The 14,511-nt window shown below is 38.4% G+C and overlaps 1 protein-coding gene and 1 long non-coding RNA gene across 2 annotated transcripts in view; one reads left to right on the top strand and one right to left on the bottom strand.

Annotated features, from left to right (window-relative positions):
• Positions 1-13,093, top strand: part of rnf40 (ring finger protein 40) — a 48,032-nt gene extending 34,939 nt beyond the window's left edge. Inside the window, exons 18-20 of the mRNA XM_064324455.1 lie at positions 1,797-1,937; positions 3,465-3,566; positions 11,384-13,093. Coding sequence (XP_064180525.1) covers positions 1,797-1,937; positions 3,465-3,566; positions 11,384-11,560 — 420 coding nt within the window. The 3' untranslated portion in view covers positions 11,561-13,093. The remainder of the gene's footprint in view (positions 1-1,796; positions 1,938-3,464; positions 3,567-11,383) is intronic.
• LOC135249172 (uncharacterized) lies at positions 12,980-13,372 on the bottom strand. The gene is made up of 2 exons (XR_010328605.1): positions 13,233-13,372; positions 12,980-13,180 (listed from the first exon to the last, which is right to left on the bottom strand). It is a non-coding gene; the product is annotated as an uncharacterized LOC135249172 (long non-coding RNA).
• Between the last annotated feature and the right edge of the window lie 1,139 nt (positions 13,373-14,511).

Raw genomic sequence — 14,511 nt, 5'->3', positions numbered from 1 at the left:
CTGCAGCTGTAGATACAAGAGTTTGTTATGGTAGCAACGGAACGAAGCGGACTATATATGTATTACCGTCATTGTTTTATTATACCAGCGTGTTTTCGTGCGTTAGCACAGAAACTCAAAACCTATCAATAAAATGGTTTAGCTATTTCTCAGCATAAGGACAGATTCAAAGCGTAACGAACTCACCCGATATTGTCTTCAAATGGATCCATGCCAAAGATAAGTAATGATTCATCCTCTCAAAAAGCTTTTACGAACAAACTTTTAGTAGCCTAGCATGCACTCTGGCTGGCACTGTCTTCCGTTGCTTCCCCGACGTTCAGACCCTCCCCTCACTGATAAAAACTAGACCCTACGGTGTCGGATTACTTGCGTCGCCATGGATGTCTTCTAGCCGCTTGCCGTAATGAAGTTTACTAGATGTCGTAACACTTTAGATTTGGAGGTAAAGCTCTTCCGCACCCCAACTAATAAAAAAGTCCAAATGGCGGGCAAACAATATGGCGGACATAGGTGGTCCCAATAGCAAAGTAGAGCACATTCAGATGCATTGGTCCATGAAGTTTTGTGTTGATCTGACTTATGGTGTGGGCGTTCTGGCCTTTTGAAGTATGACCCTTTGTTATAGCGCCACCATCTGGCCGACATAGGTGATTTGTAGTGCTTGAGTAGTGGGGGGCCATAGGAACCCACCTACCAAATTTGGTTGGTCTACAACTTATGGTTGCTGAGCCTCAGACATTTGAGCGGAGAAAAATAAGAATAATAATAATAATCCTAACAGATACAATAGGGTTCCACCAGCTTCGCTGCTTGGACCCCTAATAAATTATTTTGTCTATGTAGTCATTTCAGTAGGGAAAAGTAAAGATGGCATTTTGAAATCTTGATTTTCTGTAGGGTGTTCGACATTTGTTGGGTAGTTACTTACCGATTATGTGTGAGGTGGACACCCCTTCAATATCTTTCTACGTGCATGTTCTATTTAACTTATTTATGTAGGTGTGACATCCACGCTGCGTGTGGAACTTGCTCTTTCGTTGCTTAGCAATGTCTATGAGTAAGTAATGCTAGTCGAACCTATGCTGATTTGGACCCAGGAGATGAATGATCAAAATGAGTGTATTTATAACGTGATGAAACCAATCCTGCTCAGTTCAGTTACGCCATGCCATTGTTATGAATCAGTGATAGACTTGTGCATTTCTTTCATCTGAGCAACACTGAATCATTTTACTACGTGAATGGGATCATTGACATTGTATGATATGATATTCCCTAGTTTTATTTTGTTTAATGAAACTTCAATGCTCTTGTCATTATTTCTTAGTTATAGCATAGCGTGTTTAAGGTAATTGGATACAGGTTTAATGGGAAATTAAAACGGACCTGTAATAAACTTTTAGCCAATGTTTTAATTCTGATGGGAGAAAATTTGAACTAAAGAACATCTTGAGAAAAAAATCTGATTAGTGTATCATCCACGGCTTCCATTACAGCCGTAGACTATTGAAATTGGCAGTACATCCTGTGCAACCCGCATGGTTTTCAAAGGAAATGAAAAGACAAAGTCATTTGATTGGCTATTAATAGATCTAGCTGCACCACTTCCACTGATAAATATATTCAGGATAACCCAACCCTGTTTCCAGGTGCGCCACACACTTTTCACTCTCCCCATGTTGAGATGCCAAAATTTGTGCGTTGTCCAAACTTTTATGTCCAGCAGTTTTGTTTTTAAAATTGGTTTGAGGATCTTGGTCTCCACCCATTTCCTGCCCCTCACCTGTCCTCAGGCTGTCGAGGCAGCACAGCTGGCAGAGGACCTGAAGGTGCAGCTGGAGCACACCCAAGCTAAACTTCGGGAGATCCAGGCTTCTGTATTGGATAACCGCATAGCCCGTGAGAGGGAGAGCTTCAACCTGAAGAAAGCACAGGTACATGCACATATCCAAATCCATGTGTATACATTATTAACCCTTCCTCTTGTAGTTTTTGTTTTTCTTGGGTTGGGAGGGGGGAGGTTGGGTGGACTCAACGTAATTCATAGGGTTGTATATGCATTCAAGAATAACGTTTACATATATAATTATAACTAGCTAGATCATGATTTCTGTTTACCAGTTACTATCTGGCATTCACTGAATTTATATCTTTCTTTTTTTTAATTTGATGTTTTGAAGGACAAGACAATGAGTAGTGATCACTGATGGGATCAGGAGTTGTAATCGGTAATAAAAACAAAATTACAGCTATGTGCTCACGTGGCATGCACAAACCAGTTTTCCCATTATTAGTCACAATAGCATTACCAGCCTGGTGCCTGTATATTAAAGAGTTGGAATGTTGAGGAAAAACGGTGAAAATGCTTCCACATTAGCTTGAATTCTGAGAAAGTGAATTCTCGTCAACAGGCTTATGATCCATCAGGCTTATTTGATTGCAGTACAGCGATAACAATTCCCAAACCTTTTTTAACCCTGTGTCAACTTGACAGCCTGAAATTTGCTACTGGAAATGATGTTGATAACTGTATATGGTAGGCTTGAGCCATATCCAGATTTTCACGCAGCCGTTAGGTATACCTTATAGAAATTATATGTCCCCATTGCAAGCGCAGATGTGTGTCCCAAGAAGAGACAGATAATGGGTAGCTCAGGCCCCCTAAAGAACAGGGAAACTTGTAACAAAGCACTCCGATTCCCCCCCAAAAAAGCCTGTCATGTTCAAGTTGAATTATCACACATTCATGCAATAACCAGGAGAGCCTTGATTTCATAAAATTATAACTTGCTAACATTTACAGTATGATGTGAATTCCATCAATTGTGTTGTACTGTATGTGATCGTCAGTGCCCATGGATAGCTATCCCTGTAGGGTATCAAGCATACTTCAAGCCTCATTTTTAGTTAAATGTAATCAAATTAGCTAACTAGTATAAAATTAGAAACCGCTTGCATTGTCGATACCTGGGAAGGTATACACATGCTATGGTTATTAGGCAAGTCTCTTAGGATATTAATGACAATAATGTTACACTATAATAATATAATAACGTTCATAATGATGGAATTTAGAATGCGTTGAATGATCAGCTGCATGCAGTAAAACTAATGGACCATAATGAAAATTGTACCTTTGGTATTTTTATATACAATTGGCAATGCCAATGTTACACATTATAGCAACCTAGTTTACTATAGTAGCCGATTGGCAGTGGGCACTTAGCAATGTTGAGGGCTGACTTGGTTCTTTGAACGTCAAGTGCTCATATGCAGGTTTGAAACTGTATTTTGCACTTCAGCAGTTGTCCATCTTTACAAAAATGCCATTAAGAGAACATTATATCAATCGTTATATTAATCATGAATTTTTAATGATGAATTGATTGTATAATTGCCATTGGGTATGCTAAATGTTTGGATCTGGTAGTGCATTGCCTCCCTCACACTCTCACTTTCAGGAGGACCTGTCCAGGCTACGTCGAAAGCTGGAGAAACAAAAGAAAGTGGAGGTGTACACAGATGCTGATGAAATTCTGCAGGAAGAGATCAATCAGTACAAGGTTAGTTTTTCAATTAAAATAATAGCTTATAAAAGGCTATGACAGAGTAGATGTTTTTTTTTTTGGTCACCTAGCAAAAACAGATTTCACCTTTGGCTGCAATTGTTGTGAAGAGAAAAAATTATTTCCATCATAGATTCAAACAGTATAGATTTGCTTATCATACATCCCTCTTAATGTTGTCCAGGGAGTGAAAACAATCAAAACCTGGGTATGTAGTGAAATGCTCTATATTTTTGGAGTGAAAAAAGATAATCAGAGAGCTATTGAGGTTCTGTTCTGTGTGTGGATGGGCCCCAAGAAAAATGGGCCTACACAACCATGAAAGTGATCCTGGAATTATAGGACCCCAACATGGCACAGAACCCGAGCATGTGCATGCAGGGGTAGGACGATCGTAACTATACGCTGAGGTATATTGTTGGAAAGAGTAGGCAGGTTGAGTGCCCTGTTACAATCAGCTAGGTCTATCAGCAAACATTTGCCTTAGCCATGCTCAGAAGTTTTCAAGAATAATATTTTCCAAAAAATGAAGAAAATCAACTCCTACGTTTCGCCTGGTACAGTGTCTTTTACTGCTATCACAGAGTAAATATGTAAGCCGGCGATGATTAGACAAAACTTTCGGTTACGCTGGGCTATAAAACGCTATTCCAAAAGTTAAATTAGACATGTTATACATCGTTAGAAAGCTTATAGTGACACCTATTGGATAAAATAATTGTCAATCAAGTCAGACTGTACTAAAAAGGTTGAAAACACTGTAATGTGTGGACAGCTATGCATGTGTGGACAGCTATTTTGAAAGATACCCAGGCATTATAAAGGAGTGTATATTAGACAAACTGATTTTCCTAGACAATATGACCACTTCAGTCTTGAAAGAGACATCTCTGCGCGTAAAACCAATGGTAAGATTGTATATTTATTCTGTATTTAGTCACTGATATTGACAGTCGAATGACAATATCATTTTAGAAAAATTTGTCTGGTTTATTTTGTTATTCAGTGAGCAGTGTTTTCCCCCATTTTATTGGCATATCTTAGGGTTTATGACGGAATACAAATTTTTGGTGGTGAAATTATATTTTTATGAATGCCCATCTAGTTACTATTGTCCACTGTGTCATGTGCGGGGGGTTTAGTTGCAGATGAGACTGCAGGGAGAGGGTGCTTGTTAAATGGACGACCTGCCGACAATGGTGGGGCTTAGAAATTGTGCATAGTGGTCGTGTATCGTCTACCAATAAAGCTAGAAGACAGAATTTGTGGTTTCATAGTTTGGTTGCAGGACCAGTGAAAGTCTGAATTCAACAATCTCAGGACATCATGGGCGTCATGGGCACTAAGGGGGACTGCACGTAGGAGTTAAGTTATTTGAACACTTGTTTAATTGGATTCAGATCGGTTAAATAACTTGGCCATTCAATAATTTTCCAGTTTTTATCTTTGAAAAACTCCTTTGTTGCTTTTGCAATATGTTTGGGATCATTGTCTTGCTGTCTGATGAAGCACCATCCAATTCTTTTGGAGGCATTTCGTTGAACTTGAGCAGATAAGAACCTTCTGTACACTTCAAAATTCTGTTGCTGCCATCAGCAGTTACATCATTAGTGAAGACAAGTGTGTGAGTATCTGTGGCAGCCATACATGTTCAAACTGTAATGCTCTCCACCACTATGTTTCACAGATGAGAGGGGTTACTTTGAATCTTAGGCAGTTCTTTTCGGCCTCCACATTTGCTCTTGCCATCACTCTTAATAAAAGTGAATAGTGATCTCATCTGTCCACAAGATTTTTTTCCAGAACTCTGCATACTCTTTTAGGTACTGCTTAGCAAACTAACCTGGACGTCCTGTTTTTAGTTTGCAGCTAACTAGTGGTTGGCATCTTGCAGTGTAGCCTCTGTAGCTCTTTGTGAAGTCTACTGTGGACAATTGTCGCAGACACATCCATGCCTGCATCGTGAACAGTGTTTCTAATCTTTTGGGCTGTTTGGAGGTTTTTCTTCATTATAGTGAGAATTCTTCAGTCATGAACTGCAGAGGTTTTCCTTGGCTTACCAGGCTCTGTTTTCTATGCTCACCAGTGTTCTCTTTCTTCTTTTTGATCTTCAAAATGTTTGATTTTGGTCAGCCTGACGTTTGGCATATCGTCAGTTTTTACCTAATTTCTCAGCCTTATAATGGCCTCCTTGACTTTCACTGGCATATCGGCAAATGGCAATAACAGACTCCAAAGACAATCCACAGGCTATAATCAAGAATAGGTACTGTGAACGCTCTCATACCTGCACTAAGGAAGCAATTGAGCATACCTGACTAATCAGAAACACCTGACACACCAATTGTCACAAATGATGCCATGAAATGGGGGGAGTATTCATAAAAAGTACATCTCCATGGAGGCGCTGATGTTGAGCAATAAGGCCTGGCTTGCACTCAATGTTCCCATTAATTCCAAAGGTGTTCGATGGGGTTGAGGTCAGAGTTCTATGCAGGCCAAACCAAACTGAGCAAACCATTTCTTTATAGACCTTGCATTGTGCACAGGAGCATTAGCATGCTGAAACAGGAAAGGCTCTTTCCCAAACTGTCGCCACAAAGTTGGAAGCACACAGTTCTCTAGAATGTCATTGTAGGCTGTACCATCAGAATTTCCCTTCACTGGAGCTAAGGGGCCTAGTCCAAACCATGAACAGCCCCAGACCATTATTCCTCCTGCACCAAGCTTTACAGTTGCCACTATTCAGGCAGGTATTCAGAACAACTTTATAGTACACAACTTTTTTACAGACCAGTCAAGTTCCTCTACACCGTTCTCGATTGAACCATTTCTATATGGACGTTGATGTGTGCATGGGGGCATTGTTTGCAGAAAGGGCCTTCCCCAAACTGCAGAATCGTGAATGTGAAGGGGTGTCCAAATACTTTTGGTAATTGTCAATCAAATAAACCGTTCTGTTTGCTTACCGGGCTGTAGAAGAAGCAGCTTCTGCCAGCTGATCCTTCTTCACCTGCAGTGCACTGGTGTATCTGGATGCTTTAGCATCGGCACGTGCAGTTCAGGGTCAGGCCTTCAAAACACGTATAATGTGTCCTCGTTTACGTCAATGAGACATCCATGACTTTTGGAAATGTTATGTAAGAAAGGGCTGCATTGTAATGTTTCATATAACTTATCCAGACATTTGAAGCACATTTTCAGGACTCTAAATGTCCTCTGTATTACAGGGCGACAGCTCAGGAGGTAAGACCGATTGTCTGGCAGTCGGAGGGTTGCCGGTTCAAAACCCTGCCCTGGGCGTGTCGAAGTGTCCTTGAGCAAGACACCTAACCCCTAACTGCTCTGGCGAATGAGAGGCATCAATTGTAAAGCACTTTGGATAAAAGCGCTATATAAATGCAGTCCATTTACAGTGCAGGTTTTTGTGGGTTTTCAATTTTATTCATTACTGCGATTACCTAATTCGGATCAATATTATGACTAACCATTGGGATATGTATTATTAGTGTATTCTTTAGTAAACACAGTAAATAGTCTTTCACATTGTAATCTTGATATTTGTATGCATGTTTGTTACTGTCTTAAAATTGTGCCCTTAAAATGACAAAGAAACCACTGCGAAATGACTTAAGAAAAGTCTTTTGTTGGCCTGGTCTTAAGTTGACCAGCCACCTGACACATGGGTGCAAGTTCATTTGCTAAGGTGGGCACCAGGCTGTTAGGCTTGACTTTGAAACTGCCTGTCATGAGAAGGTCAGGAGTCAGGCTCCGAGATTTTGAGGGAAAAGGTGGATTTCCTGGACACACTTTGCCTTAATTATATACTGTATGGTATATATTCATGTATTTAGACTTATGAGGACTTAGTTGAAAAATATAATGTAAATAATAAAAGCATGCAGTTTTATTTCAAGTTTTTACATTTTCAGATACTCAGATGCCAAATACACTATTGACTAGTATGTAAAACAGCTTGAGAAAATATGAAATAAATATTTTGAAAGTGAACTTTTATCCGGACTGTTAATAGAATACACTGGTGAATCCTATGTTTTTTGGAAATGAGATCTATGTCCATAACCTTTCTTGAACAGAGTTAAATTGACTAGGTAGCTTTTAAAATAATATCAGTGTATTATTGACTACCATATGTTGTGAAACTTCATTTTCTGTTTTCAACTACAATTACACTTAACGTAGTGACTAGCATCTAAAACATGTGACAGTTTGTAATTTTTACTATTGTCAAAGCAAGTACAAAAAAATGTAAAAATAAAATTAACAAAGTTATTATTGACCAGTTGTTGAGGGGAAGAGAAGACAGGCAGTGGGAAGGAAATAAATTCTAGGGAGTTTGGGGGCATGGTCTCCTATGAGAAGCTTTTTTCAGAAATCACTCTGAAATGGTTCATTCTGTTGATTTCTGAAAGTAGAACATTACCTTATTAAACTTTTACCAAGCCAACCTTTGCATTTTGCCAGCCTTAAAGTAGAATGTGTAAGTGATTGAAGACCCTGAATACATTTATAACAGAAAAAAAACAGGCTTGACTTTTTCTTTTATTTATTTATTTGTTTGTTTGTTTGTTTTTTTAAGTTTAACTGCCCAAAGGTGTCTTCTATTGTGCTTGACATAACTAGCTATTTAATGTTAGCGAACTAATTTCAGCTTACTTAATATAACAATAGAAATTAATAAAAATAAAAGAAATGATAAAGAACTGCAGCTCTCTCCATAAAGCTGTCAATGGGTTGTTTTAATCTTGAGTCAGTATGTTTGTTCATACAAATTAATTAGACTGAGGTTTACAAAAACATAGCTTTGTAACAAATGTGAAGACATAACCCAGTGTTTCCCACAGGATTTTGTAAAACTATTATGGGGACCCTGAACTGTCTAGGGGGATTAGGGGGCAAGCATCTTCTGGAAAAAATTTGGTACATTTTAACAGTTAAATGCGTCAATCTGATGCTCTTTGATAGGAAAATTAAGAGGTTAGATCTGTGAATAATTTTGTGCTTCGTTAGCAATCCAATTATAAACCTGTGCAGCTGCATCACATTTTACATTGACCTCGCATATATAAAAATATGGCACCACATGCTACTAGAGATCGCATTCAACTAAAATCTTGAAGGTGAATGAAAGTTAACTTGAGGAAAACCTCTTTTTCAACTACATTAACATCTGGTGTTGATGTAAAAACATCATAAAACAGTACCTGAACCTGATTTAACATTCAACAGCTTTGAATACATTTTTATAATCGATGTAATGTTACATATCACTGTTGGGATATAGCTTTTCTAACTTGATGCTGGAGACAATGTGGTATTGTAGTACAGTATATACGTAAGTGTGTAGTTAAAGTTACAATCTCAAAGATTTCCGTTTTGTTCTCTATGGCGGTACCAATGGCGAGAAGCGGTAATTGCAGGTGTGTTTTTGGACCTCACTTCCCATAGATCCAACCGGATCCAACCAGTGTCGCCTGTGTGACGTCAGTCAGTTGGCACCTCGGCCACGCCAACTATAATAACACTATTTACTGAATAAAAAATGGTTGTTATAAAAGTAACGTTATGTACATACTCATTCATTGTCTAACATTAGGCTAACTTAAACTGTCTTTACACTGCCGAGCCGGGTTAAAATGCTGTAGCAGACCTAGGGTAGAATTAGTGATGATCGATTTCCACAAACGTTCTTTATCTACCTTTTGCCCGGTATGAACGTCTTTACACTGCAGAGAAGAATTTGCGGGATTCTCTGTGGCTCTTGCAATTATGTATCTCGTGCACAATAAACAGTCTTTTTCGTGAATGACTGTTGTGTAATATTTTTGAAACAACTGCCTTGCAAAATGTTACCCCTGGTGTTTCTGGTTTTGCTAGCTAAACTGTTCGAGAATAAAGCTGAGCTGGGTGTTAAATTAGCAATCAGAACAAAAAGAATAAAACAAAGGAGATTTCATCAAAAAAGGGCATCAAGGCTGAAGGAACATATGAGGAAGCGTAATAAAATAATAACAACGCTAATCCATACTGCTGTATTCTTTTATTTCGTTTTCTCCGGCTTGACATGTTTCCACAGAAATCAGACGGCTCTGCTCCACCTATACCCCGGCTTTATTCTGAATAAATATATTAATGAACTTGATAGCAATGTAAATAATGGTAACGTGGCCAGTTCAGATCAATGATTCGCAACGAGACGGTTTTAGAATGTTGCAGAGAAAATTGCAGCGGTGTGAACTGGTTCGTTGCAGAGTGTCTGAAGCCGTTGCCTGGTGTCTCAAAAGACCCACTTTGACAAATCGCCAAGTGCAGTTTTAGAACGTTTACAATCAGACGTCTAGGAATTTTGCAGGTTTCATCCAGTCTTGTTGCAAATCATTGATCTGAACTGACTTTTTAGTTAGCTACATTGCAACAAGGTAGCATTGCATTCGAGAGACTGTTTGCGAGGTCGGTACCGGTTGGTAGCGTTAGCTAGCGTTTTTTCTAATTGTTAGCTGACATTAGATTGTGTTAATTACAACGCAGCATTACCTGATATGAGAGATGGATACTGTGCGCAACGTTGTCTAAACTAATGTTGCCTTTCTTGACATAGTCTGGTAATTAGCGTTAGCTGTGCAAATAGCTATGTAATTTAGTAACGTTACATTGTCATCAAATGTAATAGGAAATCTACATCAACAAATAATGACCTCTCATGTTACACAAAAACTTATTAGGGTTCCATAAACCCCCACCCCCCTCTGTTATTGTAAGGCTAGCAGACACCAGAAAAAACAGTGCGCCGCTCACACACAAGTGAGTTGAAGAGCGAGCCTGTTGCGTTAGCTCCGGCTACCCTCTCTGGCGGACCAACCACTAATCGGTGATGGAAAACGCGTCACTAACTATGCGCCGCTTCTGATTTTTTCCCGGGAATGTTGCCACAGACACCCAGTTCTTTAATCATAAATAATAATAATATAAATATAATAATAGGCTGAATCACCATTGTGTTACCTAATTCAGCGATAGATAGTGACTTAACATACATTTATTTTAATGAAAATCTTCGAGATTATTACTTTAACATTAGTTGTTTTAACTTGACAGACGATTGTAACTACTTCGTTGCATTCATATTGATATAGATATGTAGAGAGAATGAGAGTTACTTCAGAGAACAGGCTACTGTATCAACTTTGGCCAGCTGCTAATTATTCATACCGCAGTTAAAATATTTGCATCATTTGACTTGTCAACTGGTGAATTTGGACGGTGCAGGGAAATAGAAGTTGTCATTTTTTCAAAATGCCGTTCAAAATGACTGTCTGATCGGTGCCTGCCTAACACTATGGTGGGCACTGAACAGTCAATAACTGCATCAATCTGAAACTAGCAAAGTCACTTGCGTTTGGGCTACCTCTAAACATGCTGAATTAAAGAGCATTTCACTTTCATAAATTAACCCCTCTCAGACTTTATTGTGTGTTAACTTTGGTATTATTCATGGCTTTCACAGATGAAGACAATTAAATATTGTAGAACAGTATTAAGGAGACATTTAGATGTTCACACTTCTGGCAAAGGGTTTAACATTGCAAAAAATTTGTGTCAGCATTTTATTATTCCTGTTGGAAATGTAAAAATGTGGCACCAGGTCAGTAAAAAAATAAATAACTGAACAGTATTTCATGTGAATATACTTCAATTCTGAAATGTCATCTCTGATCTAATATGATTTCTTTCTTTCCATTCCCTCTTTCTTAACCCTACCCCCTGTGTGCACTCCTTGGGTGCTGCTTTCTCAGGCAAAGCTGCGCTGCCCCTGTTGTAACACACGGGACAAAGAGACTGTTCTGACCAAGTGCTTTCATGTTTTCTGCTACGAATGTCTGAAGACACGCTACGACACTCGGCAGAGAAAATGCCCCAAGTGCAATGCTGCCTTTGGAGCCAATGATTTCCACCGAATTTACATCACTTAATGCAAATAGCAAAGAAGTATCAATGGATACAATAGAATAGAGAAGAAGTGGCAGAAGATTAGGATAGGGGGAGAGGGCATACGTTTCTCCACATACAGTTTCTGCATAACTGACAGTAAATGTGCTGAAAGGGAGGAGTGCAGCCAGTGAGAACCAGTGCCTCAATAGGCCCATGGTTCTGCAAGTGGCCGATTAATTGAAACAACGGCTTTTTAAAAATTCTTTTTTTTTTTTTTTTTTTTATAGAAGCAAGACATTGGTGATATTGACTTTTAAGGGGCATTGTATCCTCTCTCTATTTTACTAATTTCAGCTGTGTGGAATCTGCTAGTTCTTTGGGTTGTTTTTTTTTTTTTAATAAAGAGAATGAAGGTGCTACTGCCATGTTTGTTACTGTACCCAGTTAAAATAAATAAATAATTAATTCGTCCTCCAACTGTTAGAATAAAAATGGTGTACAGAATGAGCTGATTTTGGTCAGATAACGGACATCATAAAACACATATTACAAATATTGATATAACCTGTCCAAGTTCACATCTGAGGAGAATAAATATTTTTTTCTGACTGAAGTTGTAGTCATGTTATAGAATTAGGCCTATGCTTCTCCATACTTAAAAGAACATGCTTTCTGTATTTATTTGGTAATATTTAAGTTTTAGTATGCTTTTGATTGGCCCAGATAGTTTTGGTGCGAAGGATATTTTAGATACAGTACTGGCCAAAAGTATTAGGCCACCTGTAGTTTGGGGGGGGGGGGGGGGACTTTAGGTAGAGAATTCAGTTAATATGCACATTTGTCGAATTGTTATTAAAATGTGTCTAAGATTATGTTCAAGTAAAGTAATCTTTTTGTGTTGTTATTAGTAGAAATTGAAAAAAAGATTTATACTTTAATTTGTTAACCGAAGTACAGTACAAATGTGTTTTGTCTTTCTACCCACAATGACATATGACTTTTACTTAATCTTAGATATGAATCCTCAAAATAGCCTTCTATGGCTTTAATTACAATTCCATTACTTATTGGAAGGCGGTCCAATCATTTTGCAAAGTGGGAGGTGGAGGGGTAATTAAATTGAGTTAAATCTTATCTACCTTAAGTTTTTTAAATTTTTTTTTTAGGCTGATCCCTTTAGACTGTAGTGCACTAAAGGTGCAACAAATATGGCAAAGGAGAGAGAGTTTGGCTTAGATGTGTGGGGTCAAGTAAACATTGTGGCACAAGGTTATACCCAGTGAGAAATTGCAAAGAAGCTTATGATTGCCAGGTGCAGTGTTCAGTACACACTCAGAAGGTTCCAGGTGGTTGGCAGTTTCAGTAAATTTAACAACCCCTCCCACCCCATTTGCAAAATGATTGGGTAGACTTTCAGTAATTGATTTGTAATTAATTCTATTTTGTAGAAAGTCTTGTCTAAGATCCTTAAGTAATACTCATCTTTTTGTGTTATTGTAAGTGGAAATTGGGGGGGGGGGGGAGAAGTGTTTATACTTTGGTTTGTTATTCAATAAATCCACATATTACTTGAATTCTTCTCTGCCTAAGGTTTTTTTTTTTTTTTTTTTTTTAAACTGCAGGTGGTGTAATAATTTTTGCCTGTACAGACATTTTTGACACTGTTCTGGCTTTACAATTGCCAGGAGTAGGCTGAAAAGTAGTGCGAACCACCAATTATCAAAGGCTATGTTAGAAGTGCAGATGTATATTTGTTTAAGTACAGGAAATATTACTGAGCATTTTGCATGGCTGGTCAGTGATTTTTTTTTATTAATATTTTTTATAACATACAAGCATCAGAGTAATGTATGTTGGACTTAATACTTATCTGTGTTGCTACATGTTTTAAATGAGTCACATTTAATTTCCATTTTCATTCTAATTGCTTCTTACTCATTAGTGAAGCCAAATTTGTTGGCTGCATGTGATTTTTGTCCTTTTAAAATAAAGGTCATTTTATTTGTATCAAATATATTTTTCTTAGTGTATCAGCACCACACCCAATATCACAGCTGTTAGATAGCATGAATTACATTAACTAAAATGACAGATTGCCTTTGGTAACAGAAAGTTGCAAATGATCTAATTTAATTCATTCCAACGTGGAATATTTGGAACATTAAACATCTTTGTCATTTTCACAAAATCTTTGTCACACTTTACACAAAGTCAGTCTCACAAAGGCTTTTTACATCATATCATAATACCTCCATAAACACACCATAATGGCTTTATAAATCATACCTAAGCAAATGTAATGCAATACAGGCTATAATACCATGATTTCAAGTGTGTATAGACACTATCTTGGGCTTTTGCGTTTAACCCAAGTAAGCATTACAAGTAAGCATCATTTACTACTTTCTCTGGATTACTCGCCAAAGTAAATTGTAAATCGAACGAAGCGATCAAAGTAAACGTAAATACTCTAGGATCGTTATCCACGTCGGCACAAACGACATCCGATTGAGGCAATCGGAGGTCACCAAAAATAATTTTATATCGGTGTGTGCAGTGGCTAAAAAGATGTGTCAGGAAGTAATTTGCTCTGGCCCGCTTCCAGCTCGTAGGAGCGAAGAGGTCTACAGTAGGCTATCTTTGCTAAATCTCTGGCTGTCGGAGTGGTGCTCATCTAGTGACATAGGCTTTATTAATAATTGGCCTGATTTCTGGGGAAGGCCTGGCCTACTGAAGAGAGACGGACTCCACCCGAGCTGGAGAGGTTCTCGTGTCCTATCGAACAACATAGCTGCTAGTCTTAGTAAGGCCAGATCCTGACACTCCATCAGGGCGCTGGCCAGGCCGCAGGCTTCTAACCCTACGTGTTTGCCTGCTCGTTTCTTTATACCTGTGTCCCAGACATATGGCCCTGCGCCTCTGTCTGCAAGGTGCGTTTCAGAGCTAGCCAATAGAAATAGTATTTCAAAAGCCCCTTCAACTAATACTTTTA

The sequence above is a fragment of the Anguilla rostrata genome, chromosome 2 (genome assembly GCF_018555375.3).
Source record: "Anguilla rostrata isolate EN2019 chromosome 2, ASM1855537v3, whole genome shotgun sequence".
Classification (NCBI taxonomy): domain Eukaryota; kingdom Metazoa; phylum Chordata; class Actinopteri; order Anguilliformes; family Anguillidae; genus Anguilla; species Anguilla rostrata.
Note: the sequence above shows the minus strand (reverse complement) of the source record. Positions and strands in the feature narration are given on the sequence as shown.